This window comes from Lissotriton vulgaris, chromosome 2_2 (genome assembly GCF_964263255.1).
Source record: "Lissotriton vulgaris chromosome 2_2, aLisVul1.2, whole genome shotgun sequence".
Lineage (NCBI taxonomy): Eukaryota > Metazoa > Chordata > Amphibia > Caudata > Salamandridae > Lissotriton > Lissotriton vulgaris.
Window position 1 is genome coordinate 208891812 of NC_141688.1, and position 18082 is coordinate 208909893.

General features: G+C 44.6%; 1 protein-coding gene and 1 pseudogene across 1 annotated transcript in view; one reads left to right on the plus strand and one right to left on the minus strand.

The window, feature by feature from the left end:
• LOC147729250 (CD59 glycoprotein-like) overlaps window positions 1-11831 on the plus strand; it is a 115685-nt gene extending 103854 nt beyond the window's left edge. Inside the window, exon 4 of the mRNA XM_086959550.1 lies at window positions 9512-11831. Coding sequence (XP_086815676.1) covers window positions 9512-9705 — 194 coding nt within the window. The 3' untranslated portion in view covers window positions 9706-11831. The remainder of the gene's footprint in view (window positions 1-9511) is intronic.
• LOC147729251 (zinc finger protein 862-like) lies at window positions 1292-3346 on the minus strand (annotated as a pseudogene).
• Window positions 11832-18082: the final 6251 nt, after the last annotated feature.

Consider the following 18082-nt stretch of genomic DNA (forward strand, 5'->3'; position numbering starts at 1 on the left):
GTAATGGCAGAAATAAAACGCTTGTACCGGAGAGTGGGGATGGGCACCGGTGCCGTGTTCTAGAGCCAGGCCTGCCATGAAGGGAACATTTTAATGCTTTTTAAGGATCGAAATGGGTATAGCGAGGTTTTTAAACAAAGCCGAAGGAAGCACACGTGGCCTGTTCATTTCTTAAATGAGCCAGATTACTGTGCAGTACATAAAGTGAATGGAACCATTCTCGCTTGGCATCTCGGTGTGAAATTATATAGACTCATGTTGTGCAGTTAGTTAGGGTAGTGGGCCCTTGTCACATTATTTATAACTCTCATTAAAAGAGTTTTGCAAGTCGATGATTTCATGCCTTGAAGCAGAAAAGGAAGTTACTGACACGACAAATGGGAGATGAATAACCAAGGAATTCAACAACTTTTCTGGAGGAAATGGACACCTATGTGGGCACAAAAGTAATTTTACATGTGGCACCAAATAGCAAATGGATGCCGTGCCATGTGTGCCTGTATGTTTGTGGGTTCATGTGCAATGGTGCCTGTGTCTGTTGTGTCTGTGCGCATGTATGGTTGTTAGTCTGTGTGAAAGGGAGCTTGTGTGTCTGTGCGCATGTATGGTTGTTGGTCCGTGTGCAAAGGAGCTTGTGTCTGTGCGCATGTATGTTTTTTAGTCCGTGTGCAAGGGTGCTTGTATGTCTGTGCGCATGTATGTTTATTGGTCCGTGTGCAAGGAAGCTTGTGATTTGTACGCATGTGTGTTTCTTGGTCTGTAAGCAAGGGTGCTTGTGTGCAATGTTCCCTCTAATTTTTTCCTCTGTGTGCGGCAGTGGAGGGTCTCTGTGCGCTGCAACCATGGCTGTGTGCGCTAGGAGCCAGACCCCGCGCGCAGCGCCAAATGTCACCCCAAACGTGTACTTAAAAAAGTGAAAAGATGGTGCATTTTCACACATACAGCACCACGTTAAGGGTCTTAAGGCCGGTTTGCAAATTGGAAATACATGCCAAAACATTACTGCTTACACAGGCAAGTACAGTTCATGGTTAAAAAAGCACAAGACTCCAACGATGGTACCATCATAAGATTTTACTAAATATTCTTAACTGGAGCACTGTTCATTGGGTGGGGAAATGTTGAGATCCTATACAATATCACGTATACACAATAAGTTACAAAAATGACATAACATATTTACAATTGGAAGTGAAAACTACTGAGTAACGTTGGGCTATCCCTCCACACATAGTTTGTAAAACTGACATCTAGGCAAGCATGGACTGTGGGAGAGGGACGTTCAGACATGTCAAGTGGCATCACTAGATGGGTGACAGGGTTGCTTCTCACGGCGATCCTTGCCATTTTTCCAGTGCTGATAAACTCTGTCACGGTCAACTTTCCCATTCAGGAGGTAGGCCTTTGTCCTCATCAGCATATCCAAATGCTTCTGCTCTAGTCTATTCCTCAATTTGCTCTTGATAGTATTCATGAGGCTAAATCCTCGTTCACAATCCGCACTAGAAGCTTGAAATGTTGCGCAGATATCAACAAGCTGAGACACCACACTATACTGAGCAGCATTGCGTACAGTGAAATTCACCATGTCTTGAAAGGTGGTAAATAACCCACCCTTTACATGTTCTGCCACCACATATTTATAGTCTCTGTATTGTCGTACAACATCTTCTGGTGTCTCACAATCACCCAGGACCAAGACCTTTTTATACTTTTTAACAAGTCTTTGTATATTTTCAGTCCCAAAATCAAAATGGGATTGTGTTGCTATTGCCTGCATTTCAAAACTTGCCCATTCTTTCAGTTCATCTTCAGGGAACCTTTTTTGCATGTGCTCACAAAGAAGGGAAACAAAAGACAAAATAGGCCCACTGTCAAACTCTTGCCTTTCCTTGTACAACACCATCAGATCTCTTACATTGCTGCTCCAAAAGACAGTGTCCCCCAAATACTGTTGCTTAATTTGGCCAATCTTTGCTCTTGCACACTGTACAGCTTCTACAGTAGTCAAATAACTTTTTTGGAACAGTTTGCACAAAGATGCAAATTCACTCAGAATATCATTAAGTACTGCAAGGGAAATATGGTAGTTTGAGTCAGATAGCTTTTTGTAACAATATTTAGCAACTGGATCATTCTCTTCAACTTTCTCATGCTCAAAGTACTTAAGAACAACCTCGTAATTCCGAATAAGTGCACCAACTGCAAAATGCCTTGAAAGCCACTGGACTTCATTCAATGGTCGAAAAGAGACCACTTCACAATCAGTGACCGATGCCATTTCATCCAGCTTGGACTTCCTTGCAGGAGATCTGGAGAACACAGTGTAGACAGTCCTCAATGTCCATCTCTTTAATCATTGGAACCCTCTTCCAGGCATCATCAACTCCCAAATCTTCACGATGAGCGACACAATGCTGCTCAACTAGATGGGGAATGGATTGCTTAAGGCGAGTAGCAACACCATTTTTACCCAGCATCACAGACGCACCATCGGATGTGAACATGACCATTTTCATGAGGTCCTGTTCATTGGCAGTGTAGAATTCTTTCACAGCAATAGTGATAGCCTCAGCATTACAACTAGTCAGCTTCACTATGCCCCCAAACAGTGTTTTGTGCTCTGTTGAGGTTACAGGTCGGAACTTGAAGTACAGGATGAGCATTTTTGTAACAGAAATATCTGTGCTCTCGTCAATTATCAATGTGTGATACAAAGCGTTACGAAGTTCTGCCATAGCTTCACAGTATCACGCTATTGATGGCCTCAAGGAACTCAAAGGCATAGTTCTTGCTCCTCAAGCTGTCTGGTATCTTCACATACAAAGCTAGGTGGTCATGGATGTCTTGTACAGATAACATTGAAGTGTTCATCTTGACTGCCAGCAACACGTTGTTGATGAGAATCTTTATTTCATCAGGCAGGGATCTTTGTCGTTCAACTACTTCTATTCGCTTTGTCAGTGGCAGTTTCTGTCTGCATTGCTCGCACTCCAAAACCAAACCTGGCAGCAGCACTTCTGTTTCTCAATATCACAATGGCAGACTCGTGAACTTTGCTAATTAGATGACGTTTCAGGTAATCCAGTTTCCAGCCATCACTCCATTTCTTCCCTGTAGAAAAGTCCCCAACAATCTTGGCTTCGGCACATGTTTTGCAAATCAAGCCCACGTCTGGACTGTATTGAAATAGTTCCCCAAGTTGGACGCGAACCTTGCTTCGGGATTTCTGTGTCTCAGCCTCCACAATTTCTTTCATCCACTCTTCCTTGAAAACAAGGCAACATTTCTTCCTTTGTGGTGAAGCATCGCACTCTGCAGAAGGTACAGCTTTGCGCTTGAACATATTTGTGAGAACTGGGTTTAGCCTGCTACGCCACAAAGCCTGCAAAATAAAGAAACCTGGCTAAAGTTGTTGCCTATGCTCATGATTGCAATCTGTCACATAGTACTGATGCTTTGCCGGCAAAACATAGAGTGCAATTACCTGGATTTTTCTGTTCACTGCCCTGCCCTGCTCTTCCAAACTTAAATATAGCACTGTCCGCAGAGCCTACAATAGAAGTAAAGATTATTTCAGCACATTGCGAATTTGTGATACAGCAATATGCCATGTGCACCATAAGGGAACTCTACCAAACAATTACCTGTTCTGCTTGTACTCAAGTATGCCTGTTCAAATGTGTGGGGTACTGTCTGCAAAACCTGCAACAGAAGAAAACATGGGTAAGGTATTTTGTTATACTACAATGTTCAAGAAGCACAACAATTTTACTCTACCAAACAATTACCTGTTGTGCTTGTACTCACGTATGCCCGTTCAAATGTGTGGGGGACTGTCTGCGGAACCTGCAACGGACGAAAACATGGGTAAGGTATGTTGTCATACTACAATGTACAAGATGCATCACAGTTCAACTCTACCAAACAATTACCTGTTGTGCTTATACTCACATATGCCCGTTCAAATTTGTGGGGTACTGTCTGCGGAACCTGCAACGGACGAAAACATGGGTAAGGTATGTTGTTATACTACAATGTACAAGATGCTCCACAGTTTACCTCTATCAAACAATTACCTGTTGTGCTTGTACTCACGTATGCCTGTTCAAATGTGTGGGGTACTGTCTACAGAACCTGCAATGGAAGAAAACATATGTAAGGTATGTTGTTATACTACAATGTATAAGATGCACCACAATGTAACTCTACCAAACAATTACCTGTTTGTTCTGCCTCTACTCACGTCTGCCTGTACAACTGTATTTGTAACACGGTCTCACAAACCTGCAAAAGAAATGGGGTGCAGATTGTGAATCTATTTACCCAGCACCCTCCAAAATCAAATGTGGAACATAAACAGAATTACCTTGTCTTTGTGGGTACTCACGCCTGACCATTCAAATCCGAATACCTAACAGACTGCAAACCTGCAATTGAAAACAAGATGGTTAGCAAAGGCTCTACGAGTTACAAATAATGAATGGGACTGGCCAGATACTCCAATAGAAAAAAACAACCAAATAGTTACCTGGGATTCCAGTTTAGGCAAATAGGCATGTGCCCATGTACTTCCTTATTAGCATTCATTACGTTAAACTGGTCTAAAAATCTGTATTATGTGTTACACCTTCTGTGATGTGTAAAACTAGCTCAAAGGAGTCATCCACAATTTTGATAGGGCTTGAGTTTGGTGCTCTGATGAGCTTTATATCCTGATTGAAAGGATGCTTGCATGTGGTTTTTCTTGTGTCTTGTTGTACTGATCAGGGGAGGATCCTCCTCTTTGGCAGTGGAGCATCCCCCACCGCTTTTAAGCAGTGGAAGAGAAGACATGATATTATAATAACTTTTAAGTTATCATTTTATGCTTCCTGACGTGTCCTGCTGCTTTGCAGCTGGCAGGTGGGCCGGACTGCTCTGCTCTCCGAGCAGGGGAGGAGTGGTTTGCCCACACCAAAGTGCCCAATGACTGTTTGGTCGGCCCTCTCGGTCTGTCTGTCTCTCTGTCTGTCTCTCTGTCTGTCTCTCTGTCTGTCTCTGTCTGTCTCTGTCTGTATGTCTGCGTCTGTGTGCGTGTGTCTGTGTGCGTGTGTCTGTGTGCGTGTGTCTGTGTGCGTGTGTCTGTGTGCGTGTGTCTGTGTGCGTGTGTCTGTGTGCGTGTGTCTGTCTGTGTGTCTGTCTGTCTGTCTGTCTGTCTGTCTGTCTGTCTGTCTGTCTGTCTGTGTGTAACCATGCAGCACAACTCACATTTTAGGCGGTACTCAAGGTGCTCACTCTTGGATCAGTCAAGTTGCAGCATTTTGCACCTCCTGTAATCTTGCTGTTATACGGGAGGAACGCCCTGGTACAGAGAGTCTGTATTCCAATGGGAGATTATGACGACCTCCTGCAATGTTTTCGGACAATGTGAAGTAATTGGATGATCGAACAATGTACACTGCTGTGTTCGTAGCGTAAAGCATGACTTCATTCATTTAGGGAGTTACAAAGAGAGAAAGATTGGTTGTGATGATATGAAATGGCAGAGGCCTGGTTCTTTTGAAGTTTTATATAGCGCAAACTTGACCCGGAAGCCCTGCTCTGAGCTTAGCTGCAAGCTATTCCTCTGCTTCTGCTAGTGTGCCACAAACCACACCAGCTGTAATCCTGCAAGAGGACTCCTTCTCTGCTGTAAACGAAAAGCACAAAATGGAATATATCAAGACTCAAAGTGTGTACTAATTTAGTTGTTGTAAGGGCTGACCCTAAATATCAACCACCCTCCTAATATGTACTGAAATGAGATCTATGAGACCTATAATGCAGTGTATAATCAGACACAAAAACCTTACTCGTATTACTTTTAAAATGTACGCTGTGGTGCTGGAACTAAGGAATGTCACTTCGATTCAAACAATTATATATATATATGTAAAAAAATCACAGCACTTTTATTCTTTCAAAGACACTAACATATATCCCCAAAAGGAAACCAATCCTAATCCTAATGGCCTGCATGTGCCAGCCCCACAGAACTGCACACACATGGAGTTCTTTGGCAACTTTCATGTGAAGTGTAGAGTAGGGCTGAACTCTGACAAGTGTGGGATTCCCGCTCTTGGACATATAGATGGGGGACTCGTCCACCCCACAGACACAAGTTGGTACATGCCGCTGTCTTCGTCAGTCGTTGCTGGGGAACAGAGCTCTGTGTTTACCAAACCTCCCCCATTTCTGGGCTCAACCATCTCTCATTACCATTCCTTTGCCATTAATCTCTACCCTCTGAGGCCTCTTTTCACCAATTATGCCCTATTCAGCGTTGTTTTGTCTTACTCTGTCCTCGTGCATTTTCCTATGCTTTTGAACCTTTACTCTAGAGTATTTGCTCATACGTCCCTCTTGCATGAATACGCATGCCTCACACACACTGCTGTTGTAGTTGATTCATAGATTGATTTATTGGTGTCTGTACTTGGCAATCGTTGCTTCATCCTAGGCTCTAATTTACCTAGACCTGAAACTGCTGCATCTATATGTGACATGTCTAATATTTAATCTAGGGCTCCTTTGGCCCGTGATATCCAGCATACACTTTATTGAACTAACCTAATGCCCTATTATCCACCCCTTATATCACTGCAACTAACCCACATGCATTCCTCAAACACTAGCTGTAATGTAAGTAGTATTTTCTCTGCTCTGTGTCCAGTTAACACTTTGTTGACTTCTGCCAGGTGCTTTCACACAAACTATGTACAGCGCTCTGAAATCCTGTGAAGTCTGTGCTATATAAAACAACAAACAGAATTTAAGAATAAATACTCGTCTGAAGGAAAGGGGTACCCCATGTCTGCACCCCCCATTCCCCTCAATGTCTGCCTATCCTTCGGTACCAAGCCTTCCTCCCTCTTCTCCTGTCATCACCACCTCTGTCTGCTCCTACCTGTCTCCCCCCTCTGTCTTCCCTGGCAGAGTTTTCCCTCTCTTTGTGGTGCATGTAACTCCACACTTCTGTAATGTCGGCCTAATTATCCAAAGCTTCTCACCTCTTCTAAAGCGCTTGAATGCCAAAAAAGGCGTCTTGGAGCTAGCTGAGATAACAGGAAGCAATGAGATTCCATATGTGGCAGTTTAGCAGGAAGAGAAAAGTTCGGCCTGATGGGGTATCGAAAAGTATTCCCTCCGCCCCCTCCCTCCCCAAAACGCCCAGCACCACCTGCCGCTGTCCCGTGTCCTCCAGCATGCCTGCCAGTAAAGGATGCTAAAAGAACTCCGCCTGCTCGGCGCTGTTCATGTACAATAGGGCGTCACTCGTCACCAATCACGGCCGCTGGGCTTCGATTTAATTAAATTACATGTTATCATTAATGACAAGACCCATAGAAGTAATTGGCGAAATGCTACATAGACAACAGATTTAATTTGCAGCGTGGCCCACCAAATGCAATGACACTGTGTGCAGAGGCTTGTTTGAGCAAGGAAATTAACTGTGTAAATGGGGCTCGGCGGCGAAGGAAATTAAAAGTGTAAACGGAGCTCGGCGGCGGCGTCACTTAGATGGAGAAGGCTTGCTAGCTACTACTGTTATTTTCATGCTCCAACCTGACCCGGTTCTGCCGGCGCACAAACTTTAATGCAGAAAGCAGGCCGCCAAAAAAACGAAAATGCATAAAACAGTGGTTTTTTTTGTTTGTTTTTAGTGTTGCTCGTGTACAGCGCTAGCGCTCCAATTGCCTCGGGTCGATTTCGCGCTGTATAACTGGGAAATACAGTACATCAAGGTTCTCATCCTCAGAACCACATGTAAACACTTCTCAAATGTGCCTCCAACCGCACAGCTGGCACCCTGTCCGCAAAGGTTGCATATAATCAAAATGATACTGTGCGGGGCTTCATCTGAATCCAAAAGCGCCTGCGGCAGGTCTCGCTGCTGGGGTAAGCTACAAATGCAAGTGCCCATATTGTAAAACGTACCTGCCACTTCAAGGTGATCACTTTTGCCGCCTTCCGACCACCGCAATCAGGAAAGTCTTCCGTCCACCGCAATCAGGAAATACCTGTTTTTCGCGCCGCTCGCCTTTTAAAAGCGGCGGCGCGAAAACTCTCGCGGGATGTGCTGTGAGTGCGCGCGCCACACATGGCACTGCGCGCTCGGGTTTACAGAAGCGCGCGGCTTGTTGGGAACGTAGCTTGTGTGTCTGTGTGGATGTTTGTGTCAAGAGAGCTTGTGGTCTGTAAGCAAGGGTGCTTGTGTGTCTGTGTGGATGTTTGTGTCAAGAGAGCTTGTGTGCATGTATGTTTGGTGAGGCGGTGAGAGAGAAGCTCACAAACGACAACAATGTCCATCAAGAACGGGATGAGGAGAGAAGCGCGCAAAGGGGGTGGGGCAGCGTCTTTGGGTGTGGGGCAGCGGTCTCTGTGGTGGGGCGGGGCAGCGGTCTCTGTGGTGGGTCGGGGCACAGAACCCGGAAAGGCAGATAAGTGTTTAGGAATGGGGGCATGGGCAGTGGAGGAGGGCGAGAGCTGATATGTGAGAGAAACAGAGACAACAAATGCTGCAAAGAGCAGAGACGGAAATGTGTAAGGGAGGAACTGTGAATGGAGGGGGAGGTAGGCAAATAGAGGGAGGGAAGGACTGAGGCATGAGAAACGAGCGAGGGAGAAGGGTAGGCGGAGAGTGAAAAAAAAAAAGCAAAAAAATAAATAAAACTAGACACGGCCTGCCGGCCGTGAATGTGAAAGTACGGCCGGCCGTGAATAATTAGAGGAGGAGCAGCCAGGAGAGAGCAGGAGCGGAGGCGCCAAGCTGGGGAACAGATGGCTGGCGATTTGATGTTGTGCACGCGCATTTTAGTTCAATGCGTTTGCGCATTGACCTAAAAGCGCACGGGCACAGCATCAAATCGCCAGTCTAGCTAAACCTCTGTTTAAGCCCCTATAGTCTCGCTCCGCTCAATGTGCATGCGCATTGACAGGCGAGACCTAAAAAGTAGTATATGACCTGGTGTACATCAGAGGCCAGAACCTGCCTACTAACTCGCTGGTGGTCCACAGCAGAGATTCTCCTCTTCCTGACCAGAACTTCTGGTCCAGAAGAGCAAGTGGATTGATGCAACTGGCAAGCATTTGAGAATTTCTAGTTCGAACATGACAATCTCCTTGTATTAATAAAACCAAGGTTGCTGGAGGGGCCACCCTACCTGCAGGCAGTAGCACGTTTCCAATAACAGAGTTTTAGACTTATTTTTACTAAATTTCATGCAGTTGATTCACTTTAATTCTAGTTCATTAAAAAATTTGATAGTCAGCATTGTTAGTAATGTTAGCAAAGGATGCCACCTCGGGTGATGTCAGCCCATGTTAAATGCGAGCAATCACCTACGTTGTCCTGTCTGTACCGTCCGCAGCTGCTGTTTGTAGTCCACTATAAAAATAGTTTAAGCAAGCATACATTCTAAACCGAGAGTTTTGTATTTTATTTAAGTTATGCACGTAGGAGTTTTAATTCATGTTTCTTTTTTTCCAGGCTCCTCCAGACTTACCTCCTGCATACCGTACAACTCCTGCAAAAATGAGTTAATTGCAAAGAAATATGCCCTCAGCAACTTTTCCTTTCTATGCTGCCAAAAGGAACTGTGCAACAGCGGTGGGATGACCGTCGTCAACAAGGCCATCTTCAGCCTCGTCACAATGCTTGCACTGGTGTGGGTTTGCGTCTAAACCAGCTGCAGAAACTGCACAGGATCATGCGATCGGTCCTTCTCAGGTGGTCCTGCCATGTCCATTGTAAAGAGTTAGAGCCTGATTTAGAGTTTGGTGACAGATTCTTCTCATGTGACCACTATCAGAGCAGTATATCCTATTACCCTTCATATAGCCATAGAGTTGTGATGGAGTAACCAGTCTGCCAAACTCTAAATCAGGCCTTTGGTCTTCAACCTGCCTCTTGTTCTAGTTCTATTACTTGTAAACCTTTCCATTACAAATGCAAGTCTACAAGTTTTAGAATGCAAAGCAAAAAACCGAGTTAAAAGTGCTGCTTTCTCCTGGCTCAGGGCCACTCGAGATCTCTTAGCAGATAGTGACAAAACAATCAAATGATTAAAAATGTGCTGATGATAGTTGAAGCTTCGACAGAAATAGGGCTCTTCTTGCTTATCCAATCGCTGTAGATTAGGGGTGTCCAACGTTGGGTCCAGGATTTGTGCATCCGTCAGGCCCCCATTGACCCACTTGGACTGCTCTGTTACAGAAAATGTAAACCTTCTACGAAAACTGGAACAGAACCATTTGAATAGACACCCATTTTGAAAGGGGTGAAGGTAAATTTGGGTAAAAGTGTTTTGTGTGTTAAATTGGGGAGCCGGGAGAGGGGTGCCTGGTGCATTTTATACTCCTCCAAAGCATATCAAGAGGGCCAAACCTTAGACCAGAATTGTTGTATATGTGCTTTGTGCATTAATGACTATGGGTTTCCCTTTAAGCGAAAAAAGCTTCGCAGGAATAACTTTGGTTTCATACATTGAACCAGGAGAGCTTTTCTGTTTATTCCTTTGCGCACTTTGGAAAGTGACAGACTTCGAGTATATTCCAACTCGCACCATTTGTTTTAAAAAATATGACCTTTCCAGGATAGGAAATGATCGGCGGGTACTGGTGCAGGGCCTTTAAGGTGGGCTGTAGGAATGCCTATTTTATCATTTGTTAAAAAGTCTGTTTTCATTGTTATAAAAGAAATCTCTATTTTAGGCTTTCAGCAGATGTTAGTGGACTTGTGACAAAGAAAAGGAGGCGGTAAAGGTGGAGAAGCGCTTATAACAAAGATTTGAAATCCACAAGCGCTACTTGTCATCACAAACCAAGGTTGAGAATCGTGCCTCGTAATCCATACGTTCAGACTGTCTGCATCTGTGGTCAAGTGAGAAAGCAGCAAGCCAGTGAAATGTATGTGAATATATTTCAGTCCTCCAAAGCTTAAGAGGATGAATTTCAGGCTGCATGATAGGTTCTGTTATTGTATATGTATGCTAAATAGTGTCAGTTTTGTGAATTTCAGAATTAAACCCTCTATATGGTGTCTTTGGTTTCCTAATGCAACTGTATCAAATAGCAAATATCTGATGAATCCTTGATCTACTACAAGCAAAGTGGCGCATTTAACCTAATAGAATAGTATGTTTTATTGCTACCTGACATTGCTGTGACATTGTAAATTAAAAGTAATCCACCATCGTTCTAACATGAGCACAAAGCAGCAGTGTGTCCACTTGGGGCAGAAATGTGTGATGTCTTTTGTCAAAGAGCTTGTGGCATTCTAAAGTAGGACACTTGTTTTTTTCCTAACAATTAGAGCACCTAGCAGAATCCCCCTCACCACATGACACAGTATCACCATCAGCATGCTGCCAAGAGAACATTAAGCTTACATCGTAAGTAGTAATATTGAGTTTCCAAAGACGGTCACTGACCCGACCAACACCATTCAGTATCCAGCTGAGTGTTCCCAATGGAGTAACTCCATAAGTGCTTGTAAATTAGTTGTGCAAGCAAGAACCAGTTAAATCTTTTTGAGTGCTTCACCTGTTTTACATAATTTGATATCTGGACATCTACTGAATTAGGAAATCTGCACCTAAAACACACCTATATCAAAATTGCTGAATGCCGCCGTTCTGTTTTCTCGCTCTATTCATTTGTGCCAAGGTTGATTTCATAGTCTGCTATTCTGTGTGAGCATTTTCTTGTGGACTTGGTGGGCACCTGAACATAATGAAATTATTTGTAATACCACATTGATATTTTTCTAGAGTTTTCTCTGGTTACAAATAAAATCATAAATAAATAAATCCAAAGTTATGGTGTATTTTATATTTTGCAAGATCAAAGCTTTTACACACATCCATAAAGGAAACCTAGTTCTTGATCAATCAGGTTTTACCAAGCATGGCAAATCACCTATGAGGATCTCAAGGCACTGGAGATGCTAGCTGCTTCGCGGTACTCTGTTCATTTGAGCAGTCCGGTCTTCAGAACTTTCCTGAATTCCTGGAGTGATGATGCGGGCCTGATGTGTAGGGGAGGCTCGCTCCAGGCTTTGGTCTCCTGGTGAGGGTGGCTGACTGCAGGTTTCTGGTCAGTTGGTGGAAGGTCATTGTTTGATGTAGGATTGTCCTTTTTTGTGCAGGGCTTAGTATGCGTGGGTCAACATCTTGAACTGGCATCTCTTATGAATTTGGAGCCAGTGTAGCTTCTTGCAGTGTGGCGTGAAGCAAGTCAGTCTAAGAAAGTAGTAGATATGAGTTTCCACTGAGTAGAGAGTGTTCTTGTAGTCTAGCTTGCTTGTGACGAGGACCCGAGTTACGGTTCTTCCGGTGTTTATGGTAGCTACTGGAAGATCTTACAGAGCATGGGTAGTGCGTGGAAGTAGGCAGATAAGACTACGTTTACCTGTTTCTGCATAGATAACTTGCTTTCCAAGATGATGCCAAAGTTGCGGTTGTACCTGTCTAGGCAGGGGAAGGGCTGAATTCAGCAAGCCACCAAGTGTCGTTCCATGGTGAGGTAGTGTACCAAAAGATGAGGACTTCTGTCTTGTCAGTGTTGAGCTTGAGACAGCTGTACTACACCCAGTCTACAACATTCATTATTCATCTGTGGTAGTTGGCTCTTGAGCATGATATGGGTATTGTCAGAATAGGAGATGATGTTGAGTCAAGACTGAACCTCCTATCAGTAGAATCTCACCCACATTGTGCTCCAAGTACTTGAAAGAATTACTTTTAGAATACCAAGCTCAAAGAAAGCAACCTTCACTCCAACAAGCTATTTTAAAATGATTTATTCATTTTCACAGGGGAATACAATACAAAAACAATACAAAAAAAATAAAAATAAGACTAAGGTTTTTAAAGAAATCTATATTTAAAAGAAATGTACTTAATAGCCTCTTTGAGACCTGGTAATTCACTTATTTAAATAATGCGCCTCTGACCTCAAGTAATATATTCTGAAAATAAAACTCAAAAATAGCAAGATTGACATTCATACTGAATCCAAGTACATCTACTAAGCAAACATGTACATTTAATTACATAAGTACATTTCACTGAACGAGTAAATAGCCCAACTTGAATGCTGTCTAGTTCTACATCATAAAGCTCTCATCATTGCATAAGAATCTGGGCGAAGCTCTAAATGTCTAATCTTTACTCTCATTCTTAAAGCAGAACATCTCAAGCCATCATATTCTTTTAGTTACAGATAAGCTATGTGAGAAGTTGGCCTGGCATATGATGTTCACTAGTTCTAGTGATCACCTTGTACCATGCCAAGCAACCCTTATGATGACTGGTTGTAAGTCAACCTTAAAGACCAGCTATCCTAGTAGCGTGGACAAAGCAGTCTTAGGCTAAACTCTGTAAAGGCATGTGAAGCAAGCTGTTTTACCATACACAATCCCCTTGAATACCAAATGAAAGGACACCACACAGATATATATTGAAAATATATATATATTTATTACTATAAGTATCCCCTATACTCTTTATGTTATGTTATGTTATAACAATTTATTATGCGCGCAGCGACTCCAGCGAAGGAGCGTCCCGCACAGAGCACAGAAGCAAATGCGATAAAACAAAACAAAGTTTAAATACACAAAAGTTGCACAATATGGATGAGCCCTAGGGGCCACTTAAACCATATACTAAAATAGAGGTATAAGAGTCACTATCAGGAAAGGAAATAGGCCTAGGGCCTGGGGAATCGCTGGAGCTGTTCGGGACTAACAGTGAAGAAGTCGGGAAAGGCCCGCGGGACTCGGGTGCAGCGCTTAAAGCACACACATGCACCAATGCAGTGTCAATGGTGCGTAAAAGTTACAAAGTTAGTGTTTTAGGAACCTTCCGATTGACCTACAAGGATAAAACTTTAGACCTAGGCACTAGAGGTGTATACCAGTGTGGGAACACTGGCGTTGCTGAGTTACCTCACCCACAGGAAGCGGGTGCACAGGTGCGAAGTAGTGTCGAGTTTCGTCACGCAGGTCGATGGTGCCTGGAGATGAAGATGCTGCAGGCGGGTCGTCGAGGAGAGTTCCGGTGGCTCCAAGGGTGGATCTGAAGAGGTGAAGACCTGAAAGCAGAGGGGACAATGTTCAAAGTCACTAGCCAGTGACTACCGTGGAACCAGGATGGAACCAGGCGATGTCGGGGGCAAACAGGCGATAAGGTGAAGATTGTCTCTGCAGCCACGTGTACACGAAGAGGTCGAGGACGTCCAGGCGTCTGTCACGAGCTGTCCCACGAAGGCTCTAGCTGATGGCGGTGTCGGCTTCTTGATCGGAGCAAACAGGCCTTGGCTAATGCAAACCACGCAGGAATCGATGCAAGCTTCTCACTCGGACCAGCAAGGTCAGAGCGGGTGCTCCTTTTCAGGGGAGCGAGGGCCAGTCTGGAGCAACCAGACCAGCAGTGTAGTTTGTAGATTTCGTCGCCAAGATGGCCACCAGCCGCGTGGCAAGTGATCGGGATGGCGCGTCGAGTGGCAAAGTGCAAAAGGGCCCCAAGCAGATCGTGGAGATGCTGGGGGGCTGATCTTCGGTGCAAATGCTGCTCTGTGGTGGGGCTTCTCAAACCCCTAAGCACAGCGTCGAGGGTGCCTCGGGTGCTGCGCAGTCCGCTTCTCGGGGGTCTTTCAAGAGGTCCGGTCTCAAGTCTCTCGGTGCCTCCACGGGTCTCTTCTTTTCAGGGACTGTGGATCGGGCTCTGAGATGTCTGGGAATCCAGGTCTTGTCGGGCTCTGGGCTCTGGCTCCGGCGGGAGGCGGCGGCAAAGCAGACGTTGAGTTGCTGGTTGGTGCCTGTATTCACAGGGTGGTCACTCCTTGGCCACAAGGGAGATTCTCTTCAGTCTTCTGTGCAGAAGAATGTCGAAGTCCAGTTTTCTTCTTAGTTTCAAGTCGAGTTCAGGATGATCTGAAGTCTTAGGACACAGCTCCTACTCTTATACCAAATCTGGGGGCCGGATCACCTGCTAGGTCCCTCCTCTGGGTGGGACCAGGAAGGGGGGCGGTTACACCCCCTTTCCTTTGTCCAGCTCCGCGCCAGGACTGGGGCTGGAAAGCCCCAGCACCGGTTTGGACTGGCTTATGCATAGGGACACCTTGTGTGCCCCAGGCATGTCTCAATCTATTCAGCCCTGTCCTACCCAATACACAAAATCCTGTCTCGGGTGGTGCTCGCACCTCCCAAGGCAGGAAACCCTTTGTCCAAGCCTCCCTCGCTGGAAGTACTCCCAGCAGCAGGAGGTCAGACTTGTGTCTGTGTGGCAGCATCCATTTTGTGATGCTGAGGCTCTGGTTAACTTTAACAGGGGTTCAGGTTATGTACATGTCGTGTCCCTCTAGAAGGGTGGAATGCTATCCCCGTCGACAGAACTGTCGAGGGGATAGTATTCCAAATCGTATGACACCTTACTCGACATGTTTTGATAAAGCCAAACCAAAGTTAGCAAATAACTGCGAGGATTATAATGCACTTAAGAGTATATGGTATGGCAATATCCCGGAACAGCTAAGGGAGTTGTTTCCAACAGCTGCAGACGGGCTCAGCTCGTGCCAGAGCACCATCTCACATGAAACCAAGCACTCTGCCTCCAGGATTGTAGAGGCCTTCCATAGGAGTGGCTCATAGGTTAACATGTGTCCAGTTAGGTTAGATATAGGCATACTATATCTAAGCAAGAGGTGATTACACCAACTTACCCCAGCTGATTGATCAGCCAGTTGTGTCAAATATGGAGGCCAGGGGTGGCACAATACATGCTGTAGTCCCTGGTAGGCCTTGGATACACCTATGCCCTGGGTACCTGGGGTACACTGTTACAGGGGCCTATAAGGTGAACCAGTTCCAATTCGTAATGCACCTAGAGTGCATTGGCATTAATTTAGAGAGAGAACAGCAGGCTGTGGGTCTGATTAGCAGGCCCACAGCCACATTAAGTCATAAACCAGTGAAGCAAAAAGCAAAAATTTTGGGTGACCATAGTATAGCAGACCCTACTCTCCTACAAGCTATACCTGTCCCTGTGTTTAATCTTAAATACATTTAATGCTAATTTTCTACAGTTTACTTCGAACTGCATAAACCTCTCCCCAACAGCAACAAAATCCTGACCTTTTACATGGCTGAACAACTCCTCCCAACCAATAATGGACCTTCTCATTCCTCTGTGCTATTAGTTCTTCACCTTGAAAGGCAAAATTTAATAAGTTGTAGCATTCATCTTTATTCAGTAAGATCTTTGGGCTCCAATTTGAACAGTTCTCCATTAAATATAAGTCAGTAGAACCAATAACTTCTTACTCCAGTCATACAAATTCCACATTATCTACCACCCTACAAGTAATGTCTCCCAGTACACTGAACAACTTAAAGAACATATTATGAAATATTCCAACAGTACTTTTGACAAACCCAGACTACAATCTCTACTTGTCAGATCCCAACAACTTAATTTCTGTACTTGTATTCTTCCTCATCAACAGGAATCATCTGCTGTTATGTAATTTTTCTATTCACTCTCCAAATGTGTTGTCACTGGTATAACTGTTAGACCCAAGGAATGTGTCCGAACTATGTTGAAATGGACGCTCCTTCTCTAGAGGCAAATATTCTACCCGCAAGATGTGCAAGCTGAAACCGATTTAAATGTGCTTACCACACGTTCTAATGAGATCATATTCGATTATTGATGATGTAACCCCACGCAAAGACAAAATCCCCCAAAAATATTATATATATATATATATATATATATATATATATATATATATATATAACTTCATAGAATTAAATGAAAACAAAGAGAACCGTGAGATCAACTGACCGCATCTGGCGTCAAATTCCTTAACCCCTAGTAAATTGAAAACACTACTGTCAATCCCTGTCCACGACTCTAGTGTCTTCATGCAGGAGACCTTGATCTTGAGGGAAGGGCAATACCTTCCCGAAGCCCCTGTGCCAACCGGGAAAGTTCCCAAGTCAGTGGATGCCCTTGAATAAAAACCACTTCTGGTGGAGGAAAAACGAGCGGCACAAAACCTCCAAAAACATGGCTATCCAGAAGGGCTGGAGTCGAGCCTAAGGAAGGACACAAAAAAGGGATAAACTAGTTAGGGACATGAATAAACGAATTAGGAGCATGTACACAGAACAAAAACGTTTGCAATGCTCTCAGGGATGGCTCAAGCTGCCTTTGTATGCATCTAATTAACTTGGAAAATTAAATAATACTCAAGAAAAAGGTAGCCGCCATTCTTAGATAGGGATAACTAGAAAAGGTAAATTTAGCCTGATTCCATCATGTATTGACCAATACCTTACTCCAAGATGGCATACCCTGCCCCAAAACACAGAGGGAGAACCCCAGCCACACAATCAAAATACTCCCGGGTCCAGCGAAATCGGGTGCTACTATTGTCTGTCGAGATTCATCTCTTGGGGCGCCCAGCGATTGTTGGCAGCAATTAATCCGATGTGGCTACCAACATGCCATTTTTTGCCTCATTAGCTTTAATGTCCTTGTTGTTCCAGAGGGCTAGCCAACTGACCGTTGGAGTAACTACTTTGATCACGGTCTGAGGAACCACTTTTTCCTGAGACAGCAGCCACAGGCACAGTCCTAAGTTCCCAAGCTCAAAAGAATTGCAGGTGCAGTACATCAGACTGTGCAGACTCTTTTTAAGGCTGTCCAGGGACAGCAGGACAGTCCTTCAGTTATTCAGATGTTCCAATCTGACCTGATCTGTTGTTAAGGGTGCCATATTTAAACCTTGCCTATGGACTACTAACTCCCTTCCTTCTTGGCGATGACTATCCAGCAATGCGTGCACTATTCTGGCCCCTCTCAGAATGTCTGAACCTTTCCTCAACTGTGAGGAGTTTGGTAGCCCACCCTAGAGCTGTGGCTACCTGGGGGATACTCGCCCACAGGAAAATCCTTTTGGGTACAGGCCTCCCTCTCTCTATCCCAGTCTTCAGCCTGTCTCCTAGAACAAAGGGTAGCCCCACTGGAATGTAATCACCATTTACCCACCA